Here is a 26,847-nt window from a genome sequence, read left to right on the forward strand (position 1 = left end):
TTCCATCCCATTCCCTTCATCCCACTCTTGCCATCCCCATCTCTTGCATCAATCCCATATCAAAACAATCTGTTCAGTCAGGATAACTTTGTTGTTAGACTCCCCTTACATTCCGCTGTTTTTGTTCTCCACAAGCCCCCCCTCCCCAGCCCCCACCACTGCCACCACCAACTGTTGGCAGCTTTATGTGTGCCACGTGCTTCAGTTCTCCATGTGCTTCATGTGCCTGTGCATGTGCCAGGCACCACCCACCAAATAAACCCACTGACAGATGTTCCGCTTAAACTGACCAATCAAAACAGTCCAGAAAGACAAAAACTGAATATTATTATTATAGATTTTTAATTAGTATTAAATATCCAGATAAAGTTTCTGTAGGTTGATGGTTCCCTGTGCAAGTTTATGCTAACTATGACTGAACATTGTCCTGCTCTCCCAATGTATCCTGCAAGCGCTTATATTCAGTGGCAGGGATCGCTGCTAGGACCCCAGCTATTCATAATATATATTAATGATTTAGATGAGGGAACTAAATGTAATATCTCCAAATTTGCAGGTGACACAAAACTGGGTGGGAGGGTGAGTTGTGAGGAGGATGCAGAGGGGCTTCAGGGTGATTTGGACAAGTTAAGTGAGTGGACAAATGCATGGCAGATGCAGTATATTGTGGATAAATGTGAGGTTATCCACTTTGGTAGCAAAAACAGGACGGCAGATTATTAACTGAATGGCTATAACCTAAGAGAGGGGAATATGCAATGAGACCTGGGTGTTCTCGTACACCAGTTGCTGAAGGTAAGCATGCAGGTGCAACAGGTGGTAAAAAAGGCAAATGGTATGTTGGCCTTCATAGCGAGAGGATTCGAGTACAGGAGCAGGGATGTCTTGCTGCAATTATACAGGGCCTTGGTGAGGCCACACCTGGAATATTGTGTGCAGTTTTGGTCTCCTTATCTGAGGAACGATGTTCTTGCTATGGAGGAAGTGCTGCGAAGGTTTACCAGACTGATTCCTGGGATGGTGGGACTGATGTATGAGGAGATATTGAGTCGGTTAGGATTATATTCGCTGGAGTTCAGAGGAGTGAGGGGGGATCTCATAGAAACCTATAAAATTCTGACAGTGCTCAACAGGGTGGATGCAGGAAGGATGTTCCTGATGGTGGGGGAGTCCAGAACCAGGGGTCATACTCTTAGGATACGGAGTAAACCTTTCAGGACTGAGATGAGGAGAAATTACTTCACCCAGAGAGTGGTGAGCCTGTGGAATTCGCTACCACAGAAAGCAGTTGAGGCCAAAGCGTTGTATGTTTTCAAGAAGGAATTAGATATAGCTCTTGGGGCGAATGTGATCAAAGGATATGGGAGAAAGCGGGAACAGGTTACTGAGTTGGATGATCAGCCATGATCATAATGAATGGCGGAGCAGGCTCGAATGGCTGAATGGTCTAAGCCTGCTCCTATTTTCTTTGTTTCTATGTGGCATTTTTTAAAAATTCCTGCATGGGGTGTGGGCATTGCTGGCTCGGCCAACATTTATTGTCCAGCCCTAATTGCGCTTGAGGAGGTGGTGGTGAGCTGCCTTCTTGAACTACTGCAGTCCATGTGGGGTAGGTACACCCACAGTGCTGTTAGCAAGGGAGTTCCAGCGACAGTGAAGGAACGGCGATATAGTTCCAAGTCAGGATGGTGTGTGGCTTAGAGGGGAATTTGCAGGTGGTGGTGTTCCCATTCATCTGCTGCCCTTGTCCTTCTAGGTGGTAGAGGTCGCGGGTTTGGAAGGTGCTGTCTCAGGAGCCTTGGTGCGTTGCTTCTTCTATGTTACTTTGCTGTGACATCATTTGTGTTATGCCATATCACCCCAGAGTGCTCTTTTTGAATTATATTTTTATTTTTCCAGGAGATGCAGAGATTGCTGCCAAGTTTGCTTCGCAATTGATTGATATGGGAGCTGATGTCACTCTTCGTAGCCGTTGGACAAACATGAATGCTTTGCACTATGCAGCTTATTTTGATGTTCCTGAATTAATAAGAGTAGTTCTGAAGGATGCAAATGCTGGAGGTAAATAATCTTATACTTAATTTTGAGGGAAAAATGTAGGCTTTCCTTTTTTATGATTTAGATATTAGTATTTATATTTGAGACATAGTGAAACCTATAAATTTTGGACCACAAGGGACTGTCATCAGCTGTCCTTTTTTTACAACTATCCTTATTTTCAAATTGGTGGTTGTATGCACTATAAAAATGCCCCCAAAAATTTTGGAGAACCAGCTGAGAATATGATTGCCAAATCAGATGCAACATAAGTTTGGAAGCAGCTGATTAGGTGCTGATCATACTCTCAGTGTCCAAGTAGGATGGGCACCCCCCACCCCCCCCTCCACCCCTGACCCTGCCAGTTGGCAGCCAGATTTCACCTGGCGGTGTCTCCACTCCATGATGGGCCGCTCTGATGTTGGTAAGTGCCAGTGGAAGCAGGAGGCAGCCCTATGGGCCATTTAAGTGGCTCAATTGGCCTCACAGCAGACAAATGGAATTCAATCCAGAAAAGTGTGAAGTAATGCTTTTGGGGATGGCAAATAAAGCGAGGGATTGCACAATAAACGGGAGGATATTGAGAGGGGTAGAAGAAGTGAGAGACCTTGGAGAAACCACAGGTCCCTGAAGGTGGCAGGACAGATAGATAGAGTGGTGAAGAAGGCATATGGAATGCTTTCCTTTATTGGCCAAAGTATAGAATTCAAAAGCAGGGATGGATGGAACTGTGTAAAATGCTGGTTAAGCCACAGTTGGAGTATTGCATACAGTTCTGGTCACCATATTACAGAAAGGACATAATTGTTCTGGAGCGAGTACAGAGGAGATTTACAAGAATGTTGCCAGGGCTCAAAAGATGCAGCTCTGAGGAAAGATTGGATAGGCTAGAGTTGTTTTCCTTAGAACAGAGGAGGCTGAGGGGTGACTTAATAGAGGTGTACAAAATTATGGGGCCTAGGTTGGGTAGATAGGAAGGACCTGTTTCCGCAAGCGGGTGCACAGATTTAAGGTGATTGGTAGAAGGATTAGAGCGGACATGAGAAAAATGTTTTTCACCCAGAGGTGTCTGGAATTCACTGCCAGGAACGGTGGTGGAGGCAGAAATCCTCAATTCTCTTAAAAGGTACCTGGATCTGCACCTGAAGTGCTGTAACTTGCAAGGATGTGGACCAGGTGCTGGAAGGTAGGATTAGATTGGGCGGCTAGTTTTTTCCGGCCGGCATGAATGGCCTCCTTCTGTGCCGTAATTTTTCTATGGTTCTATGGTCCCCATCCGCCATGGTGCCTGCCACAGGCAAAATGGCATGGGGCAAGCCAACATCAGGCCTGCGGCGTGATGCCACTTCACGCCATTTTGTCTGCTCCAACCCGTCTCCCAGCCAGTTGCCACAAGCCCCTTAAAATTCCACCCTGAGTTTTTTTTTTTCACTTGACTGTCACCATACCAAACTTTCTTAAATCACTCCTTGACAATAGGCTCTCTGTATTTTGTTTTACTTGCAGTTAAAACAATATTTGAGCACCATTTTTTATTTTTCTTGAAGATTATTTTACCTTTTCATCTGTCTCTGCAATTTGTAATTGTGAGGTTTTTATGTGACATCTCATGTTTCCTTTAGTGGAAGGAAGCATTACTTAGTTGATTTTCACAGAGCATTGGCCTTTCATGGAGATAAACTGAATGACCTTTTATCAACGTAGGCCTTTTTTTTGTTTTCTATGGAAAACAACTTTAAGTAAAACTACTACTAAAGAGAGGTTAGCAAATCAGACAGTGGGCTGAATTTCACAGACCCCCCCGACGTCGGGATTGTGGCGGGGGTTGGCCAGATAATGCCTCAGGGAGAGGTCCGCCACAGATCTCGACGCCGGGAAGGCCTGACCCCATATTGCCAGTGGTGGCAAGGCCTCATGTTGGCTCTCCCCCGCCGCTCGGCGCTGGGAGCCCAATTTCAATATGTAAATTAATTTAAATACCTGAATTAATGACTGTCATGCTCCTACCGTCGTCCTGGAGCAATATTTGTGTCAGTGGCTGGCACTCCTACGCCTTCAGATCCCCAGCAGGGGAACTGAGGCCTCATACTGGTCAGGAGGAGGGAGCAGGTAAGTTTTCCAGTGTGGGAGGCGGTTGGGGAGCGGGGTCAAACTCATCTGATTGGTGTAGGGGATGGTGGGAAGGATTAGAGTGCACAGTTGGTGAACCTTTGGTGGGGGGAAAGTCAGGTGGGCAGGGGAAGTGTTTTGGGGGGGGTGGGTAGAGGGCAAGGAATGCATTTTATTGTAATGGAGGGGGTGGGTAAGGGGCAATTTAAATGGATTTAAATTGCGTTAGAGCTCGAAGCTCTTTAAAAATGGCGTCAGCACCTGCGCAAAGGCAGCTGACGCCTTTGACGGGGACGGACTGCTCGCCTCCTCCATGTCATTGGGGGAGGGTGTCCGCCTCGGCCATTTAAATGAGCCGCCGGGTTTAATATCGCGGTGGCTATTTATGTTGGCCACAGCAATGTAAAATGCAGCCCAGCGTCCTTGTGTTACTTCTTTGCATACTGACCTCCATCAAGAAAAATTAGAGCTCTTCCTACTCATGCAGTGGCTGATTGTTGGACCAATATGCAGAAAGAAAAAACAAAAGACTTGCATTTATATAGCACCTTTCACGACCACCGGATATCTCAAAGCGCTTTATAGCCAATGAAGTACTTTTTCTTGAAGTGTATTCACTGTTGTAAGGTAGGAAATGTGGCAGCCAATTTATGCACAGCAAGTGCCCACAAACAACAATGTAATAATGACCGTTTTTGTGATGTTGATTGAGGGATAGATATTGGCCAGGTCACCGGGAATAGCTCTCGCACTCTTCTTTGAAATAGTGCCATGGGATTTTTTATGTCCACCTGAGAGGACATATGGCTTGCTGTCTGATTCATAAGACGGCACTTCTAACAGTGCAGCACTCTCTCAGTACTGCACTGGAGTGTTAGCCTTGATTTTTGTGCTCACGTCCTGGAGTGGGACGTTGAAAACCTAGAACCTTATGACTCAGGAGTGAGAGTTCTACCAACTGAGTCATGGCTGACAAGGATCTCTCTTCAGGCTATTTTCAGTGACATAGGCCTACTTGTAAACTTTTATAAAGCATTATTGCCTGAACTTCAGAGGTCATGATGACAAGTGCTTTAAGACTAGTCTCTTCAAACTGACCTGAAGATCAAGCTTGTTTTTATAGTATTTCTGAATAGTTCTCTTTTAATGTGGAGATTGAGTAAATCATAGATATTGGTGTGAATTTTAACCTTCTTGCCTTGCTGGGAGTGGCATGGAGCCTTGGTAGAGGGCCGGAAAGCCAGGAGTTGGGGTTCTCTTGTAAGCCTTGGAGTTTTAACTCTACAGCATTCATGTGACTTCACCAACATGCCCCAGAAACTAATCTGATTGACAACTTTGGCTTTGGCTTTCAGTTGGGTGTGGAGCAGGCCGCAGGACCAAGTAGAGTTGCATGACAGCTTGATGGATGGGGGCTGGTGGTGGTTGAGCAAACTGATCTTAGGGTACTGGGGTGGGCCAATTCTGAGCTGGGTCAGGGAACAGAGGCTTGGGGCAGGTGGGGGTGGAGGCCAGAGATCTCGACGGGAATTTTATGCTTGCGACAGGGGTCTCAATGCCAGGGGAAATTGATGCTGAGATCCCTGCGTCGCCTCCTTTACGGAAGGCCTGCCAAATTAGGTGCCAGTCAGGCACTTGAGTGGACAGCGGCACGCCTTCTATAGGATTTAAGACCCTGTCACACAAGTCCCACATTTGGAGAGCTGCCGGCCAATCAGAGACAGGCAGCTGCAGCGCCACTGCAGAGGCGGTGGCTGCTGCTGGAGGTGACCATCCTGGAGACCAAGGAGCATCTCTGAAGCCTGGCCTCAGGTAGGTCAGGGCAGGAAGTGTCGCGGGGGAGGGAGTATTGGTGGCAAAGGCAGGGGGGTGGCTCTCAGTGTGCACCACCCTTCCCGATGTCGGGTCCCTCGTTCAGGCACTAAGTATCTTTGTATGAGGGACCCCCACACCCCTGGAGCCTGGAAGCAGCCCGTACGGTTTTCCTACCATGCTTCCCATGCAGCGACAGGGCTGCCTGATGCATGCGTAATTGCGGCTGTGGTGGGAAGAGGCCCTTAATTGGAGGTTAACTGCCCAATTAAGGGCCTCAGTTGGCGGTGGGGTGGGAAGGCTGTTCACAGGCCTTCCTACCCTGGACTAAATTTCGGCAGAGGTGGGATGGTGTCAGGAACCCCCGATCACCATCCCACCCGATTTTATGCTCTCCACGCCTTCTAACTCGCCGCAGGGGAGAGTATAAAATTCCCCATCTCGCATGGGAGATCAGTGGGGGAAGATCAAAAGGGTTGGGGGGTTGTCTAGGAAGGCATGCTGGAAAGGCACGTACCGCCTGTTTTAGCAGTCCCTTTTGGTTTAGTGAGCCGGTTTTCTAAGACCCAAGAAACAGAGCTGGCTGAGGTTAAATTTAATATGGTGAATGAAAGTGGGCTACACAGACTCATTATAACATTTAAAGGACCAAACTGTCTCCTGGGAGCAGCTTGGCTGCATGCCCACACCACCCAACCCCCCAGCCCCACCCATCCTCCCTCTGCTAAAACTATAATTGGGTGGTTTGGAGGTGGGCTTAGCACGTTAACCCTGTTTTTTGGGTTACAACCCCCCCCCCCACCCCCCACCATTGCCTTTCTCAATCTTTGAATGAAGGTCAACCTCCATACAGAAGCTACATCCTCACCACCCTTGTTTCTTTTTTGTCTGGAGTGTCTTGTAGCTGCTTTGTTACCATATTATGGTATTTTTCAATGTTCTTGCTGTTGCTTGATAGCTTAGTGCTGTATCTTATGGAAAAAGAACTAAAGGTATACCTTATAACAAGACTTAATTTGTAAAACGATGGGGAAGATTTCTGGACTACCTCGGGCATGAGTTCTCAAAGAGATAGTAATTTTTCTCAACAGTTTTCTCTGAGATTTTGTATAGTGAGGTAGAACATCTTTCAAAAGTAGAGAAGACCATGCCTGTAGTAAATATTTCATCATTAATGGAATTTCTGGTGCTCTGTAGTACCAAATCTGCTATTTCTTTAGTGGTGGTGAAGAATGTCTACTTCCCATGCTTGAACCTTTCTCTATGTGTTAATCCTCTTAAGGGCTGTATCTATCCTGGCCACTCTTCTCTGAACTCTTTCTAATGCATTTGTATCCTTTTATTTTGATATGGTGACCTAAACTGAATGTGATACTCCAGAATTAACTGCACCATTGATCTGTATTTGCCAATATAACATGTTCTGACTTGTAGTCCAATGCTCTCCACATGTATCCTAGTACTCAGTTGTCTTATTAATAACTGACTCACACTGACCAGATGTTTCATGATATGATCAGTAATCACTCCCAAAATGTTTTCCTTTTCTCCTTCTGCTGAAGGATCACTGCCATATAGAACCCTTTTGATGTTCACTGTTCCCTGCTTTCATATGCATAACCCAAAATTTAAACCACATTAAGACCCATATCTCAGCTAATCTACCTAATTGGTCTAACTGTCTCTGAAGTGGTCAGTTTCCTTTTTGTTTAATAATTGTTCATGGAATTTTCTGTTTTTAGCAAATTATATACTAGTGCATGACATTCACTATGATTGGAATTTCTCTATGGTACTCTTTCATGAAAACTGATGTGAAAAATCCATTCATCTTACATTTTCTTTTGTTCGTTCATGGGATGTGGGCGTCGCTGGCTAGGCCAGCATTTATTGCCGATCCCTCATTGCTCTTGAAAAGGTGGTGGTGAGCTGCCTTCTTGAACTGCTGCAGTGCTTGGGGTGTAGGTACACCCACAGTGCTTTTAGAGACTTCCAGGATTTTGACCCAGTGACAATGAAGGAACAGCAATATAGTTCCAAGTCAGGATGGTGTGTGGCTTGGAGGGGATCTTGCAGGTGGTGGTGTTCCTGTGCATCTGCTGCCCTTGTTCTTCTAGGTGGTAGAGGTCGCGGATTTGGAAGGTGCTGTCGAAGGAGTCTTGGTGAGTTACTGCAGTGCAGTCTTGTAGATGGTACACACTGCTGCCACTGTGCATCAGCGGTGAAGGGAATGAATGTTGAAGGTGGTTGATGGGGTGCCAATCAAGCATGCTGCTTTGTCCTGAATGGTGTCAAGCTTCTTGAGTGTTGTTGGAACTGCGCCCATCCAAGCAAGTGGAAAGTATTCCATCACAGTCCCGACTTGTGCCTTGTAGATGGTGGACAGGCTTTGGGGAGTCAGGAGGTGAGTTACTCGCTGCAGAATTCCCAGCCTCTGATCTGCTCTTGTAGCCACAGTATTTATGTGGCTGGTCCAGTTCAGTTTCTGGTCAATGGTAACCCCCAAGATGTTGACAGTGGGGGATTCAGCGATGGCAATGCCATTGAACATCAAGGAGAGATGATTAGATTCTCTCTTGTTTGAGATGGTCATTGCCTGGCACTTGTGTGGCGCGAATGTTATTTACCACTTATCAGCCCAAGCCTAGATGTTGTCCAGGTCTTGCTGCATCTGGACATGGGCTGCTTCAGTATCTGAGGAGCCGCGAATGGTGCAGAACATTGTGCAATCATCAGCGAACATCCCACTTCTGACCTTATGATGGAGGGAATGTCATTGAAGAAGCAGCTGAAGATGGTTGGACCTAGGACACTACCCTGAGGAACACCTGCAGTGATGTTGTGGGACTCAGATGATTGACCTCCAACAACCACAACTGTCTTCCTTTGATCTAGGTATGACTGCAACCAGAGGAGAGTTTTCCCTTGATTCCTATTGACTCCAGTTTTGCTAGGGCTCCTTGATGCCATACTCGGTCAAATACTGCCTTGATGTCAAGGGCAGTCACTCTCACCTCACCTCTGGAGTTCAGCTCTTTTGTCCATGTATGGGCAAAGGCTGTAATGAGGTCAGGAGCTGAGTGGCCCTGGCGGAACCTAAACTGAGCGTTAGTGAGCAGGTTATTGCTGAGCAAGTGACGCTTGATAGCACTGTCAACAACCCCTTCCATCACTTTGCTGATGATGAAGAGTAGACTGATAGGGCGTTAATTGGCCGAGTTGGATTTGTCCTGCTTTTTGTGTACAGGACATACTTGGGCAATTTTCCACATTGCTGGGTAGATGCCAGTGTTTCAGCTGTACTGGAACAGCTTGGCTACGGGTGTGGCTAGTTCTGGAGCACAGGACTTAGTTTAGTTTAGTTTAGTTTAGAGATACAGCACTGAAACAGGCCCTTCGGCCCACTGAGTCTGTGCCGACCATCAACCACCCATTTGTACTAATCCTACACTAATTCCATATTCCTACCACATCCCCATCTGTCCCTATATTTTCCTGCCACCTACCTATACTAGGGGCAATTGCTAATGGCCAATTTACCTATCAACCTGCAAGTCTTTGGCATGTGGGAGGAAACCGGAGCACCAGAAGGAAATCCACGCAGACACAGGGAGAACTTGCAAACTCCACACAGGCAGTACCCAGAATTGAACCCGGGTCGCTGGAGCTGTGAGGCTGCGGTGCTAACCGCTGCACCACTGTGCCGACTTCAGTACTATTGCCAGAATATTGTCAGGGCCCATAGTCTTTGCAGTATTCAGTGCCTTCAGCCGTTTCTTGATATCACGTGGAGTGAATCGGATTGGCTGAAGACTGGCATCTTTGATGCTGGGGACCTCAAGAGGAGGCTGAGATGGATCATCCACTTGGCACTCTGGCTGAAGATGGATGCAAATGCTTCAGCCCTGTCTTTTGCACTGATGTGCTGGGCTCTCCCCCTCATTGAAGAGGGGGATATTTGTGGAGCCTCTTCCTCCTGTTAGTTGTTTAATTGTGCACAACCATTCACAACTGGATGTGGTAAGACTGCAGAGCTTAGATCTGATCTGTTGGTTGTGGGATCGCTCAACCCTGTCTATCAGATGCTGCTTCTGCTGTTTGCCATGCAAGTAGTCCTGTGTTCTAACTTCACCAGGTTAACCCTCATTTTGAGGTATGCCTGGTATGCCCTCCTGCACTCTTCTTTGAACTAGGGTTGGTCCCCTGGCTTGATGGAAATGGTAGAGTGGGGGAATATGCCAGGCCATGAGGTTACAGATTGCTGCTGATGGCCCACAGTGCCTCATGGATGCCCAGTTTTGAGTTGTTAGATCGGTTTGAAATCTATCCCATTTAGCACAGTGGTAGCACCAGACAACACAATGGTGGGTATCCTCACTGTGAAGGCAGGACTTTGTATCCACAAGGAGTGTGTGGTGGCCACTCCTACCAATACAGTCATGGGCAGATGCATCTGTGACAGGTAGGTTGGTGAGGACGAGGTCAAGCAGGTTTTTCCCTCACCACCTGCCACAGACTCAGTCTAGCAGCTACGTCCTTTAGGATTCGGCCAGTTCGGTCAGTACTGGTGCTATGGAGCCACTCTTGTTGATTGACATTGAAGTCCCTCACCCAGAGTACATTCTGTGCCCTTGCTACCCTTAGTGCTTCTTCCATTTGGTGTTCAACATGGAGAAGCACTGATTCATCAGCCGAGGGGGGAGGGGGGGCAGTGTGTGGTAATCAGCAGGAGGTTTTCTTTGCCCATGTTTGACCTGATGCCATGAGACTTCATGGGGTCTGGAGTCAATGTTGAAGACTCCCAGGGCAACTCCCTCCCGACTGTATACCATTGTGCTGCCACCACCGGAAGGACAGACCCAGGGATGGTGATGTCAGTGACATTGTCTGTAAGGTATGATTCTGTAAGTATGACTATGTCAGGCTGTTGCTTGACTAATCTGTGGTACAGCTCTCCCAATTTTGGCACAAGCCCCCAGCTGTTTGGCAGGTTCTACAGGGCTGGGTTTGCTGTTGTTGGTTCCATTGTCTAGGTCAATTCCGGATGGTCTGTCTGGTTACATTCCTTTTCTTACATTTAGTAGAGGTTTGATACAACTGAGGGGCTTGCTAGGCCATTTCAGAGGGCATGTAAGAATCAACCACGTTGCTGTGGGTCTGGAGTCACATGTAGGCCAGACCAGGTAAAGACAGCAGATTTCCTTCCCTAAAGGGCATTAGTGAACCAGATGGGCTTTTACAACAATTGACAATGGGTTCATGGTCACCATTAGACAAGCTTTTTTTAAATTCCAGATTTATTAATTGATTTTAAATTGCACCATCTGCCATGTGGGATTCAAACCCTTGTCCCCAGAGCATTAGCCTAGACAACTGGATTACTAGTCCAGTGACATTACCACTACGCCACCACCTCCCCCAAGACCTAACCCAAGATCATAACCCAATATGGGATGAATGTATTTTTTTGATGAACATAATAAGTGTCCTACGTTACATGCATTTTAGCCATCTCAGTTTTGTGAGTCCAGTTCTAGAGTACAAACTGCTTGTAATTTACCACAAAATTGGCAATCTCACTCAATCCACAGAATGTCTGATGTGGGAGATAAAAGTCACAATGTTCCAGAAGGGTGTGACATTCTGGAATTAAGGTTAATGCATATTATGGTTACCATGTGGTATGCGATGTCTGACCTCATGATGCTGACACCGGGTGACAGAGTGGAAAAAGCTTTTCTGTTTCTTAGTAGTGATAACAGAAGACTGAAGATAAACATTAAACAGTTAATTACAAAAAAGTCTAATGATTTAGTTCCATTGTCAGTAAATATGTGTATTTATTCTGTACCTATTGACAGAGGTGGATTCTACCTGTAGTGATTTCAACTTTGGAACATCTCTGCACATTGCAGCATCAAACCTCTGCTTGTCAGCTGTGAAATTTTTATTGGAACATGGTGCCAATCCTGTCTTTCGGGTAAGAAACTACATATTATCTGAAAATTAACAGATCCGGTCTTTAGAAATTACTCTAATACCCAAATTAATTTGTAATAAAAATAAAAAACCTAAATGCAAATATTTAGATTTTAAAATAAATTAATTGGCACACTTAGAGGTTAGCCATTTGTGAAGTAGTTTTTGAAAAGCATTAACTGGAGCTAGAATGCTTTTGGTAACACAGTTCACTGTGATGCACTATATAATCCTTCTCATACCTCAAGCATGGTGCTTAGGAAAAGGACCAGAGAGGTGATACTAGTAAAACTCCCTGCAGTAAAGAAGAGAGAACATTATGGGCAGGGAAGTGAGGAAAACATCCTTTAATGTCATGTAAATGTCCTCAGTGGGGCAGTTTTGTCAAATTATGGTAACTGGGAGAGCCATTTCTTATATATTTCACATATTTTACTGTTGGGTTAGGTGTGCCTCCATTAACTTTATTCTATCAGTATTCTTTCTTCAGATATTAAAAGCACGTTTACTGTGGATAGAACTTTAAAATATTTAAGAGGCCCTGACTGATTTATGCAAGTAGAAAAGTTTCAGAAATATTACTTGCAGACTACTAATTTATTATTTTAATAAATTATTTGATTTTATGATTCAAAGATGCATACTTTCTTCTCCTTTATTTAACCATTAGTTTTGTTTTTCTGTTTCCTATATTATTCTCTTCAAAAATGCAATTCTGTAATATGATAATCCTGTACAATGAATTTATTGGAATTTATATTTATTCAGTGTTGAAAAATAAAGGATATACTTGAATAATTGGGAAAATTTGTTCACAAAATAAGAACAAGTTTACTCTTTGGCTCTATGTAGTCCTGTGCAGTGTGAAGTTATCCATACCTAAGGCAACTGTAAGCTTTCTGTGTGTATAAAAATAGCAATGATAATAAGAAAATAATTGAGAGAGATACTAGTCGAAATTTAAGACCTTTTGATATCATCTTTTACAGTTACTTCCTGAATACACTAAGCAATTCTAACCATGTTTCTCTTTCTTCATCCACCTGTCTGATCAATATTGTAAAATTAGTCTAAATTGAATTGAAAGTCGCTTTTTTGGCAATGTATTTCTTCTAGTACATCTGTTGAAACAAGTCAAAACCCATTTCACTTAGAAATTATTAATGGCTATCAGATTGCGGATACCATAATTTCCTCTATCTGGGTTGATTTAAAAAGGTTCCAACGTACAGTAAAATCTAACTCTCAAGTTATAATGAACAGGAATTGCCAAAACACGCACATTAGTATGTAACCGTTTTGTACTATGAGTTTGCCCTGGTCTGAAATATTCAGTTGCTACCTACCCTGGGGCAAAAAGTTGCTTCCCAGCTTTGGCAGCACATTATAGAGAAGCAGGTGTTTGGATACTCTGGGCACCAGGTACTTATGCCAAAGATCTAGACTGCATCTAGCTGCATTGGTGTGACAGGAGGCATTTGCACCACTGTCAGTCATCCAGCGTGCCCGCAAAAATACTTTTATATTGACAGTGTTACAAGGGTTTTATTTTTGTACTAAATCTTAGAATTCTGTCTCTTTTAAAAGACTGAAAAAAGTGGAAATGGACACCTGCAAATAGTTGAAAATTTTGGGTGTTGACTTTGGAGACAAGAATGGGAAAAGCAAGCAGTTTCAAGGAAGCCAGCCAGGGGTTTTTGACCTTTTTAGAGCAACACTTTGAATGACAGGGGAGATACTGTGTCTGGTGGTCATGTGATCGACTCAGGAAGGTTTACTTTTTTTTGGACCCTTTTAAAAACCAGTAAGTTGGACAAAGAGCAGGCATTTGAAATTTTGAAACTTGGACCTGAGCTGCCTGGAGACTAGAGAAAAAGACCTCTCTCTGTAAAGGAAGCTTGCATCTCTTGAAAAGAAACCTTGTGTTTGAAAGGTGGCAGATTCCTATTGCCTCCTGTCTCTGAAGAATTCCTGCATCCAGTGTGGTTCCTGTTGCCTCCTGTGTTTTAGGAAATCCTGGAACCTGAAGAAAGCTTCTACTGCTATACTGCTGCTGAGTCCTAAGCAGACCTTTTGCTACACCCCTTCTGAAAGACCTATGTGATGCCTGCTGTAGCGGAATTACCTTGAACACCTATCCATCACAGATTGTTCATCAACTTTGCCTGGAGAGACGTTGAGTGGCATCTGACTATTCGACGCTGGGACATCTCACCCAACTGAAGAATTTCCTACCAGAATGTGACAAACTTATTTATTTTATTAATCCTTCTATTCCTTAGAAACAGCTGTAAACCAAAACCCATTTTCCCCAGTGAACCAGTTTTTTTGAATGTATGTGTGTGTGCATGAGGACTAGGAAAAATAAGCTTTCATATGTATAGATTTATCTCATTAGTGGTTAAGAATTTTTTTTCTAATAAATAGTTAATGTTGTTGTTTAAAGAAACCTGGTTGGTGTGCTTTATTCTGGGGGACAAATAAAGTCTAATTGGCTATTCTTCAGTAGGTAGGAAAAATTTATTGATATGCTGTGACCCATGGAGAAGTGGGACTGAATTGACAGTGCATTTCTCCCACCTTGGTTGTAACAACAGAATATGTCGAAGCAGATGCATGGGTCTCTCACCTTGCTGGCACTCTCGTGTATACTTTAAGACATCTGGAGATACAACAATTGAATATTTTCAGTCTCCAATTGCCTTTTTTAATGTTGATCTTTTTGGAGGAATGTAGCACCATTAAACATCAACAAAAAAGCAGAATGTTGGAGTTACGAGACTCTGAGAAATGCTCTACAGAACTGCATTTATTTAAACATGAAGGCAGGGGAATAGCTGAGGTGCTGAATGAATACTTTGCACCTGTCTTTATCATGGAAGATGATGCTACCCAGACCACGGTGAAAGAGGAAGTAATTAATACTCTAGGAGTTAAAATTGATAAGGCCAGTCAATTTAACTTCAGTGATGAGGAAACCTCTAGAAACAATAATTCAGGACAAAATTAATAGGCACATGGACAAATGTGGGTTAATTAAGGAAAGCCAGCGCAGTTCTGTTAAGGGAAAATTGTGATTAACAAACTTGCTGGAGTTTTTTGAAGAGGTAACAGAGAGGGTTGATGAGGGAAATGCTGTTGATGTGGTGTACACGGACTTTCATAAGGTATTTGATACATTGCCGCACAACAGACTTGTAAGCAAAGTTATAGCTCATGGAATAAAAGGGACAGTAGCAATGGATGTTTTTCGGGCTGGAGGAAGGTTTGTAGTGCAGTTCTCCAGGGATCAGTTTTTTGGTTTTCTTGTTTCTTTCTGGCACCCTCTACCAGGCTTGCTACCTCTGCTGGTAATTTTAAACAATATAAAATGCTGAGAAAGTTAACCTCTATTAGTGTCCTTCAACATTATAGCAACAGCGTGATGCAGTATTTTATGACTGCTTTGATTATCATTGAGGTGACTCCAACACCCATTGGATGGGATTCAGAGACGGTGATGGAGGAGGAACAGACCAGATGTGTGCAGGAAATTGGGGGTGTTGGGGGTGCTGGAGAACTTAGAAAGCCCCTTCTACTAATAGTATCTTCCCACTGTGAGAACAAAATTAGAAACAAGTAATATTGGGTGAAAAAGATCAGGGCTCTAAAGCATGTCATGGGTGCAAAATATATGCTTAAAGGATTTTTTAAATTTAATATATCACAGAGTCACAGAATTGTTACAGCAGAGAAGGAGGCCCATCATGCCTGCATCCAAGTGAGCAATTCACCTAGTGTCATTCCCCGCCTTCTGCCCGTAACCCAGCACATTATTTCTTTTCAGATAACAGTCTAATTCCCTTTGAAATGCCTCGATTGAACCTGCCTGCACCACACACTTTGACAGTGCATTCCAGACCTTACACTCGCTGTGCGAAAAAGTTCTTCCTCATGTTGATTTTGCTTCTTTTGCCAACTATCTTAAATATGTGCCCCCTCACTCTCAATTGTTTCATGGGTGGGAACAGTTTCTAATTATCTACTCTGTCCAGACCCCTCATGATTTTAAATACCTCTATGCAATAATGAATCAATACCATTTCAAAATAGCATTTGTAACTGTGCTACCTTGGTAGATCATAGAAGATAATAACAACAACATCTTGCATTTATGTAGAGCCTTTAATTTAGTAGAACTCCAATGCTCTTCACAGGAACATTATCAAAGAAAATCTGACACTGAGAACATAGAGATACTATGACAGGTGACCAAAAGCTTGGTCAAAGAGCTAGGTTTTAAGGAGTGGCTTAAAAGAGGAGAGAGGGGTGGAGAGGCAGAGAGAGGGAATTTCAGAGCCTAGGGTCCAGGCAACTGAAGCACAGCTGTCAATGCTAGAGCGATTAAAATCAGGATGCACAAGAGACCAGAATTGGAGGAGGGCAGAGATCGCAGAGGGTTGTAGCACTGGAGGAGGTTACAACATTAAAGAGGGGTGATGGCATAAGGCCATGGATGGAATTGAAAACAAAGATAAGAATTTTAAAATTTAGGCATTGCTTAATCAGGAACCAATGTAGGTCAGCAAACACTGGTATGATGGGTGAATGGAACTTGGTGCGAGTTGGGACACAGACAGCAGAGTTTTGGATGAGTTCAAGTGTATGGAGGGTGGAAGAAGGGATGCTGGTCAGTAGAGCTGCAACAAGTTGCTAGATTTAAATCCTTGAATTTATTGTGAAAATTTATAAAATAGGCTATGATGTCTACTCGTTATTAATTTAGTCAGGTAAGATGACTAGTGTCACATTGACTTTGTTGATCTGAATATGAATAGTTTATGAATAACATCTGGACATTTCGGAAACACTTTTCCTTCAAGCTCTTTTTTTGTGTTGCATCTGATCTTGTTGCAGTTTCTTGAGGTATGCTTGGAAAAAAAATGTGACAGATTTTCATAGCATCGATGGAAAAATTCATTTAGGCCAGTTCAAGACTCTTAAAATATTATTATACTCTTATAATGCTGCAATACTAGGTTTCTGTCACAAGAGGTCATCAATAAGCTGCAAGGGAATAGCAAAGCAATTGATCGTACCAGAAAATATGCCCGGCAAAGAAGGCCTTTTCACTCCTGAAATGTAGTTGGGTGGATTCGATAGCCGGAGTTGTATATCGAAGTCGTTGCAGGGTTCTCTCGAAGGGGTGGATTTCCAGCAGGCCATGAAGTTAGTTGCTTGCGGTCTTATTACTAGGAGGTTGGTTTACCATACTGGTGGACTTGAAAAGGAATAGGCTTGGAGGGTTTTGGATATAGTAGTCTCCAGTTTTAAGGCATAGGTGTTTTGCCTTTTCTGTTGTCTGTGCAGCTGTTGTTTTGCAGAAGGCCGCGTGTGCTGACAGCGAAACCACTAGGTGTTGCAGTACTGGCACATGCGCAAATGCAGCCTCATTGACTGAAACGTAAGTATCTGTGATGTTCAGGCAGCTGCCAGTAATAAAAATGGAGCTGCTCAGTTTGACACAAAAAACAAATTGAACCCAAACCCCCACACCCCTCAATGGCCTTGATCGCCGCGTCCACAACCTCCTCAACATTTCCCTGCTCCCTCCTGCGATCACCGCCTCAATCGCTGCATTCAGTTTTCCGCTTCCTCCTGTGATCGCTGCATTCAGTTTCCCACTCCCTCCCGCGATTGTCGCCTCAATCGTCGTATTCAGTTTCCTGCTCCCTCTCACAATCGCCACTCCTCTTCCCTGCTCCCTCCCATGCTCACATTTCCAGAAGACATTTGACAAGGTGCCACATAAAAGGTTATTGCGCAAAGTTGGAGCTCATGGTGTAGTGGGTAACTTATTAGCATGGATAGAAGATTGGCTGGCTTGCAGAAATGGGACCTTTTCTGAGTGGCAGGATGTGATGAGTGGGGTCTGTGCTGGGGCCTCAACCTTTTACAATTTATATCAATGACTTAGGTGAGGGGAGCAATGGCATGGTAGCTAAATTTGCAGATGACACAAAGGTAGGTAGGAAAGTATGTTGTGAAGAGAACATAAGGAGCTTGCAGACCGATATAGATAGGTTGAATGAGTGGGCAAAAATCTGGCCGATGGAGTATAATGTGGGAAATGTGAAGTTGTTCATTTTGGCAGGAAAAATAAAAAAGCATGGTATTAGTTAAACAGAGAATGACTGTAGAATTCCGAGGTGCAGAGGGATCTAGGTGTTCTAGTGCTTGAGTCACAAAAGGTTAATATGCATGTACAGCAAGTAATAAAGAAGGCTCATGGAATGCTATCCTTTATTACGAGAGAAATTGAAAATAAAAGTAAGGATGTTATGCTTCAGTTATACAGGGCATTGATGAGACCACATCTCGAATACTGTGTGCAGTTTTGGTCTCTTTCTTTAAGGAAGGTTGTAACTGTGTTGGAGATGGTTCAGAGGACGTTTACTAGTTTGATAACTGGAATGAGCGGGTTGTCTTATGAGGAAAGGTTGGACAGACTGGGTTTGTTTTCAAGAGAGTTTAGAAGAGTGAAGGGAGACTTGATTGAAGTTTATAAAATCCTGAACGGTCTTGACAAGGTGGATGTGGAAAGGGTGTTACCTCTTGTGTGTGAGTCCAGAACTAGAGGGCATTATTTTAAAATTGGAGGTCGCCCTTTTAGGACAGAGATGAAGAGAAATTTTTTTCTCTCAGGGTTGTGTGACTTTGGAACTCTTTGCCCCAGAAGGTGGTGGAGGCAGGGTCATTGAATATTTTTAAGGCAGAGGTAGATTCTTGTTAAGCAAGGGAATTAAAAATTATCGGGGTAGATGGGAGTGTGGAATTTGAGACACAAACAGATCAGCATGATCTTATTGAATGGCGGAGCAGGCTAGAGGGGCCGAATGGCCTACTTCTGCTCCTAATTCGTATGCTCACCTTCTCACCGCTCCCTTCTGCCACTTCAGACTGCTCGCCGCTCCATCCCGCCATTCTGTCCTGCACCCTTCTGCTCTTTGTTTCCTCCCACCGCTCGCTCCACGTCTCACCACTTGAGAAAGCAGTGTGGGTCAGAGGAGCAAGTGGGGTATGAACGGTGAGGCAGGAAACGAGTGGCGGGATGGAGCGACGAGCAGTCAGGAGCAGGAGAGAACGGCGGGAGGGAGCAAGGAAGAGAAGCGGCGATTGAAGTGATGATTGGGGAAGAGAAGCACTGATTGAGGGGCAAATTGCACGAGGGAGCGGGGTACTGTTGGAGGGGATAGAGGCAGCGATCGTGGCCATTGAGGGGTGAAGTAACACTCGGATGTCATGACATAGTGATGTTGATGCACGTATGCGCGGACCCATACTAGCAAGCTGGCAAATGGTCGGATGCACTGATAATGTTGGCGATTGCTCTGCGTTATCAGGAGACACTCCATTTGCGGACTGCTTAGTTTCTCATAAGATTCGATATCTGCGATTAGTTTCTGTTGGGTGCCCACCTGATCAATACTTCTATTGTCCACCCAGAGCGATTTGAAGTTCAAACCCATTGCTACACAATGGGGAATAGATGGTGGCCATTCACACCTACTTATGATTTACTTATAGCTCTCTTTGTTAAGTTTGACGCTCAGAGACAGTGAGTCTAGGAGTCCATAGATATTGAGTTTTGGGTAAGACCACAAACAATGGGCGGGAATTTGTTGTCCCGCTGCTGGGCGCGGCGGCGGCTGTGGAAAATAGCAGCCGCCTCATGCAGTGCCCACGCTGTCGCGATTCTTCAGCGGCCGGCCACTTAGCATAATCACGGTGGCTAACCCCTAATCATGTGGTGGGAACGGCATTGGCCATGCCCTTCACGGCGTCACCTGATGCGGAAGCAGGTGCTGGCGCCATTTTTAAAAGGCTGCCAGTCCTGCAGACAGTTCACCAAAATGCAGAGTTGACCCTCTTCCCCCTCTTCCTGACACAAATACTGCAGAGATACCCCTTCCCTACCTCGGTGATGCCTGCCTTTCATGAACGGGAAAGTGAAGGTGCATGAATGCCGCACATCATGCTGAAGATTGGGAACTGAAGGTAAGATCACTGCAGGTAACATTTAATTAGCATATGGAAAGTAGGGTCCCATCACAGAGCGGTGGAGGAGCTGCCACAGAGTTTCCCCACCACTGGAAAGATCGGGCCCGACAATTCCGGCGTCGGGTTCCGTGGTGGCTGCCGCCGCTCCGATGCTCCAGCTACCCCCCCTGCCACGGAACCCGACGTCGGGCTGGGAATAAAATTCAGCCCAATAGGAGGTGTGAATTCCACAAATGGTATCGTCTTGGTATGTCCATTCAAAGGAGGCATTCCAGCCATGGTTATTCAATTAGGAACTTTCTAGAGGCGTGATACTTTGGAGCCTGGACCGAAATTGCAAAAGTCACTTGACCCTTGGTTGCCATCTTATGCAGCATTTTAATGTCCATTGTGGTTCATTTTTAAAAAAAAATCAGCTTCACTAGATTGTATGCTGAGCATAGTCCATGTTAACAATGAACCATATTGATGAATAGGGCATGTCTTTACTGGGCATGACAGTGGTGAATAGTGGACTTCAATTTCCTGGAACAGTAGACAACATGATGTCAATCAGGGATTCCAGATCTTCTGAAGCAGCAGTGCTAATTGAGGAACTCAACAGCAGAAAGGAGTTTCACTTCCCCTCTGATGGGTTATGGATACCGAGACAAATTTCTGAACAGCTGTGGAGAGAAGTGGCAGAGCAATTAAATGTGACAGTCATTGTTCCCAGGACCTGTCTGCAGTGAAGGAAAAAAAATGAATGACCTCACCAGGACTGTCAAGGTAAGGCACACCTTCATAATCTCTCTTGCTCTCTACATAAGTTTGCATCACTGTACTTTAGCCCCAGAACTATCAGTCTATCCCTCCCCACACTTCTCATGCCTCGTAACCGTATTTGGCTGTTCCTTATCTTATCATACACACAGTGCTAAGTTACCTCACATATTTTTGAAAAGCTTTCAACAGGGCACAGACTAATTTATTTCAACTCTTCTTGCAGCAAAGACTGAGGCACAATAGAAGGGAGAGTATAAGAACGGGAGAGGTCCTGCTTCTAAACAGACACTGGTTTCGTTAGAGGCCAGGCACAGCAGATATTTGGGCATCTTCCCTTATTTTATTCTTTCAATAAACGCTCATTTACACACTAAGCGTGAGCATCTGGTAGTGCATTGCACTGTCACTCATTTGCTACTGCTTACCCCTACTTATCTTTGTCCTTCTTCCTTTTCTTGAGGTCAGTCTGGCATCTTGGGACTTGCAAGTGCACAGATTGAGGGGGAGTCCATTCTTGAAGATAATTGCACTCATCTTTCCAAACACCGGCACAGAAATTGGCACCTCTTGTGGCGTGGGTCTTCAGTGGGTGATTCACTGAACAGGAGCAGACACTGTAAAAGAAAGGCCTCTGAAACAGATCACCAGGGATCAAGCTTGTATCCTTATTCTGTTGAAAAGGACAGAGATGCAGATTTTAGGGTCCCAGCCTATAAAAGAAAGATGTTGGGGCATCAACAAATACTCAGTGCATTGGGCTGCCTGCTGGAGAGCTTCCACTACAAAGAACATGAGAAATAGGAGCAGGAGTAGGCCATACCGCCCCTCAAGCTTGCTCGCCATTCAGTAAGATCATGGCTGATCTGACCTTGGCCTCAACTCCACTTTCTTACCTGTTCTTCATAACCCTTCACTTCCCTATAGTTAAAAAATCTGTCCATCTCAGCCTTAAGTATATTCAATGATGGTCTCCACAACTCTCTGGGGTAGAGAATTCCAACGATTCACGACCCTCTGAGAGAAAAAATTCCTCCTCATTTCCATCTTAAATAGGTGACCCTTTAGTCTGAAACAATGCACCCTAGTTCTAGATTCCCCCATGAGGGGAAACATCCTGTCAGCATCTGCCCTGTCCAGTGCCCTCAGAATTTTGTATATTTCAATAAGATCACCTCTCATTCTTCTACTGAGTATAGGCCCAACCAGTTCAACCTGTCCTCATTAAATCAGCCCCTTCATCCCATGAATCAACCTAATGAACTGCCTCTAATGCACTTATATCCTTTCTTAAATAAGGAGACCAAAACTGTATGCAGTACTCTTAAGGTGTGGTCTCACCAATTCACTGTACAGTGTAGCAAGACTTCCCGACTTCTATACTCCATCCCCCTTGCAATAAAGGTCAACATTCCAGTTGCCTTCCTAATTACTTGCTGCATCTGCAAGCTAACCTTTTGTGTTTCATGTACGAGGACATCCAGGTCCCTCTGTACCACAGCATTCAGTAATCTCTCTTCATTTAAATATTTTGCTTTTCTATTTTTGCTCACTCACTTAACCTGTCTATATCCCTTTGTAGACTCTTCGTATCCTCCTCACAACTTGCTTTCCTGTCTATATTTGTATCGTCAGCAAATTTGGCTACAATACACTCTGTCCCTTCATCCAAGTCATTAATATAGCTTGTAAATAGCTGATTCCTTTGGCATCCCACTAGTTACAGTTTGCCAACCTGAAAATGACCCATTCATCCTGCCTCTTTGTTTCCTGTTAGTTAGCTAATCCTCTATCCATGCTAATATATTGCCCCAACACCATGAGCTCTAATCTTGTGCAGTAACCTTTTATATGGCACCTTATTGAATGCCTTTTGGAAATCCAGGTGCACTACATCAACTGTTCCCCTTTCCTCACCCTGCTCATTACATCATTAAAGAACTCTAATAAATTTGTCAAACATGATTTTCCTTCACACAATCAAGCAGAGTCAACATGGTTTTATAATGATTTCCTAAATGTCCTGCTACTACTTCCTTAATAATGGATTCCAGCATTTTCCCAATGGCTGATGTTAGGCTAACTGGCCTATAGTTTCTTGCTTTCAGCCTCCCTCCTTTCTTGAATAGGGGCGTTACATTTGCTGTTTTCCAGCCCACTGGGGCCTTTCCAGAATGTAGGGAATTTTGGAAGATTACAACCAATGCATCCACTATCTCTGTAGCCACTTCTTTTAGGACTAGGGTGACCACTGCCAGAGGCCAAGAATACTGGACACGAGACCTGGCAGACGAGCATTGCTCGTGGTACATTCGTGGATGGGGGGAAAAATGTCATCACACACGGAAATGATGTTATCATGGGCCTCCCATCCACAAGCCCACAACTAAAAAGTGCACCAGAACCACCTGTGGTTGTGAGTATAATGGATTAATTTCAAGTGAAAATCGTTGATGAGAACAGCAAACTGAATTGCAGTGCATTTCTGGCTAATCATTGTCTTTTAGACTCCTGTATTTTGTGAAATTACTTTAGTGCACGCCTCTTTAAATGATCCTTCTGTCTTAACGCTAGTATACTAGACATGAAAACATCCAGTACCTGACAGTGGACAAACTGGCTAGAAACCGGACTGTCCTGTATAAAACCGGACAAATTGCCACCCTATTGAAGACCCGAGCGTGCAGGCCATCAGGTCAGGGGTCTTGTCAGCCTTTAGTCCCATTAGTTTGCCAAGCAGTTTTTCTCTAGTGATAATGGTTGTTTTAAGTTACTTCCTCCCATTTGCCCCCTGATTTTCTACTATTATTGAAATGCTTTTAGTGTCTTCTACCGTGAAGACAAATACTTTGTTCAAAGTCTCTGCCATTGCCTTGGTTCCCTTTATTAATTCTCCAGTTACATCCTGTACTACTCTCTTTTATATACTTGTGGAAGCTCTTACTGTTTTTATATCTTCTGCTAATTTACTCTCATAATCTATTTTTTCCCTCTTTAATTTTGTTTTAGTCATTCTTTGGTGGTTTCTAAAATTTTCCCAATCTTCTGGCCTACCACTATTCTTTGCAGAATTATATGCCTTTTCTTTCAATTTGATACCATCCTTAACTTTCTTAGTTAGCCACAGATGGTTCATCCTTCTCGTAGAGCAGCTGTGCTCGTGATCAACCACCGGTTGTGCATAACTGAAATGGAAGCTGATGCAATTTCTGACGGCAGTGAGGTCATTTCTGGGAGCCGGCAGGGAGGCATGGATGCAGTCAGTGATGCTATGGCTGGGGTGTAGGCTGCAATCCCGTGTGAACCTCAAACTCTATCCTGCTGCTTCTGAATGTCTGGAATAGGTGTTGGAAGTGTTTGCTCTAATTTTGTGGCATCAGTTAGCTGTTTAATACATCCATGAACTGCAGACTGATTGATGTTACTGGTATAAAAGCAAAATACGGAAGATGCTGGAAATCTGAAATAAAAACAGAAAGTGTTGGAAATACTCAGCAGGTCTGGCAACATCTGTGGAGAGAGAAACAGAGTTAACATTTCATCTGATATTACCGATAACCTTTGTAGAAGCTTGGAAGGTGCCAGAGTTTCAAGGCTGTACTGACATTGACTGCATTAGGCGGTGCTGTGCTAGCTGTAGCACATAGTTGCACGTCTTACTACAAGGATCAACACACCTTTGTGATAGCCGGCCTAGAGAAGTGAAGCCTGTTTATGCATGGCTTCTCAGGGAACTGTGGGTCTGTTGACCTGATCCTATACACTCTGTTGGGAAGGTAAGGGTTTCTGTGAGTACGCCTAATTCAGTTTGCTCTCCCTGCAGCTGCAGTTCTGTTTGGGATTTCCTCTTGGTGTTGTTGCACCTCCTCCTCTTGCCAGAAGCACCCCCCCCCCCCCCACCCTTCCGACCCCCGCCGGGCCAGAAAGGAAACTGCATTGCCAGAAGCCCTTTAAGATTTCAGAGGGGGCAAAATTTGATAGCTTGTATTGGGAATGCTGATCAATGACTGGGAGGAGTAAAACCAGTGTTAAAATAAATAATAAAATCTTTATGATCATGTTAACAAATCTGTATGATGGTGGATGCTCAGCTTCAGTTTAAATGTGCAGAAGATTTCCATTTTTATTCGTATGATGGAAATTTCATGCTTAACAATTTCTAACAAAACTGAAGGGGGAGAATTTTTTTTAAATGAAGTGAGATTGCAGTCAATCATTCTCCATTATTTATACTAGACCAGTTCCAATTGCTGTCCAAATTAAATGTTAATGCTGTTTCATGCTCAGTCAAATTTATGCAGCGACTGTGGAGAAAGACTGGTTGAATAATATTTTCTCATCACTCTTTCACACAGGGTAGTGTCTATTCACAGCAGCACATTGGAGGTGTAAGAAAAGAAAAAATCCTCAGTTTACAACTCTCTCTGTCTCGTATCTCTTGTGGGTTCAGTAAAATAATTTTTGTGGTGTTCTAATCCGCAAAACAAATTTAATACCCAAAGCCTGGGGTGCCTTATTTATAATCTTAAGGGTGAATTATAACATCGCACCATGAGCTAAAAATTTGCTAAAGCCCGATAATGGCCACAGGGATCGTGATGCACAATTCACCAGGGCCCCTTGAAAGTAATGCATGCAGCATATAAACTTCATGCTGCCTGCCCAATTTCAAGATAGTGGCATGCAGCTCAGAGTGCTATGAAAATGATTCTATTTTTTTGGTCAAAATATTTTTTGAGGAATTCATAGTCAAACTGAATAAATGTGGGGCCAGTTTTCTTTTCAAGAGGGCACTGCAAGAACTAGTTGGCAACAATGTTTGCTGGTTGTCACATGACTCTAGGTAAAAATAGAACAGAAACTTGGTAACAGGGGAAGATGTGGGCAGAGAAGTTAGTTGCATCCCTTGATTGGATAAGCCCAGAGCGGACCTGAGAGGGCAGCAGACTCACAAGCTTTTGGTTGTAGTGTCAGTGTGTTTTACCTTCTGCAGTGAGTGGCTGATAAGGTTAACTTGCTGCTGAAGAAGTATAGGAAGGAGAGAAGACCACAACCCAGCTCGTTTTCCAGCATCTCTAAAAGACACTGTGTCAATTCATCTTGTCTCCTGTCTTTGAAGAAAGACTGCTAAATTAATTCTCGATGCTACCTGAAAAGAACTGTTCTAAAAGATCCCAATGACCTGTCTACGTGTACTCGGAGGCTAGACTGTATGCCAGTTTTGGTACAACATATCTCATCTGCTGTTTTCTTCAAAAATGAGCAAGTAATCAGCCCAAGTGTATTTTTTTGTCTGTAACAGAGCTCTGAAGTTTAAAAAATCCCTTTTATTTTTCCGGTTAACCGATGTATATATGTGTGTGGGGCTAAGGTAAAAAGGGGACTTTAAAATTTCTATGCTTAAGTCATTACTAGTTAAGATTTGTTCTATAATAAACTGATATTTTTGTTATTCCTTTAAAGCAACCTGGTTAATGCGTTCTATTCTGGGAAAAATAGAGTGTGTGATTGACTGCATTAAGTAGGAAAATTAAAAAATATATGTTGTGACCTGTGGAGGAGTGGTACTAGAATAAACAGTGCACTCCTTCCGCCCCGGTCGTCACAAGAGCTAAACGCACTGCTTATTGGCTACACGTTCAGCGGGGTCTCAACTTTGTGCAAGGCTAGCACCACATAAAGCTAGCCTTCTCTTAAAAGAAAGGTTCATTGTGGCTGCAGCAGCTAATTCAACTGGCTGGTAAACTCATTAGGAGCAGGAAGAAAACTGAGTAATGGCACAGCAAGTCAGAGAGATGGCTCTCAGTTCTTGGATGCAGTGCTGGAGGCCTTAGTGCAGAAGGTTGAAAGGAGATAGAGATGATCCAACTGCAGGTGGCCAGGAGACCCTCCAAACAGACACAGTGAAGGCAGTGAGAGCCGATGGCCACAGATGTCAGTGCCAGAGGTCTGGCACCGAGGACTTCAATACAGTGCCGGAAGAAGTTCCATAACCTTATGCGAGTGGTCAAGTTCAGTGAATGCTTCTCCAAATGCCATATCCCAGTAACTGCACCACCAATCTCATACACTGCTCTGTGCACCCGATTACTCGCCTACCAACAATCC

General features: G+C 44.1%; 1 protein-coding gene across 18 annotated transcripts in view; it reads left to right on the top strand.

The window, feature by feature from the left end:
* Window positions 1–26,847, top strand: part of LOC137376532 (CAP-Gly domain-containing linker protein 4-like) — a 373,251-nt gene that overhangs the window by 99,321 nt on the left and 247,083 nt on the right. For all 18 annotated transcript variants that reach the window (XR_010976270.1, XM_068045264.1, XM_068045256.1 and 15 more), the window contains 2 exons: window positions 1,900–2,061; window positions 11,820–11,938. Coding sequence is in view for 17 of the 18 variants with exons in the window: in XM_068045264.1 (XP_067901365.1) it covers window positions 1,900–2,061; window positions 11,820–11,938 (281 nt within the window). In the remaining variant the exon portion in view is untranslated. The remainder of the gene's footprint in view (window positions 1–1,899; window positions 2,062–11,819; window positions 11,939–26,847) is intronic.

Source organism: Heterodontus francisci, chromosome 13, assembly GCF_036365525.1.
Source record: "Heterodontus francisci isolate sHetFra1 chromosome 13, sHetFra1.hap1, whole genome shotgun sequence".
NCBI lineage: Eukaryota > Metazoa > Chordata > Chondrichthyes > Heterodontiformes > Heterodontidae > Heterodontus > Heterodontus francisci.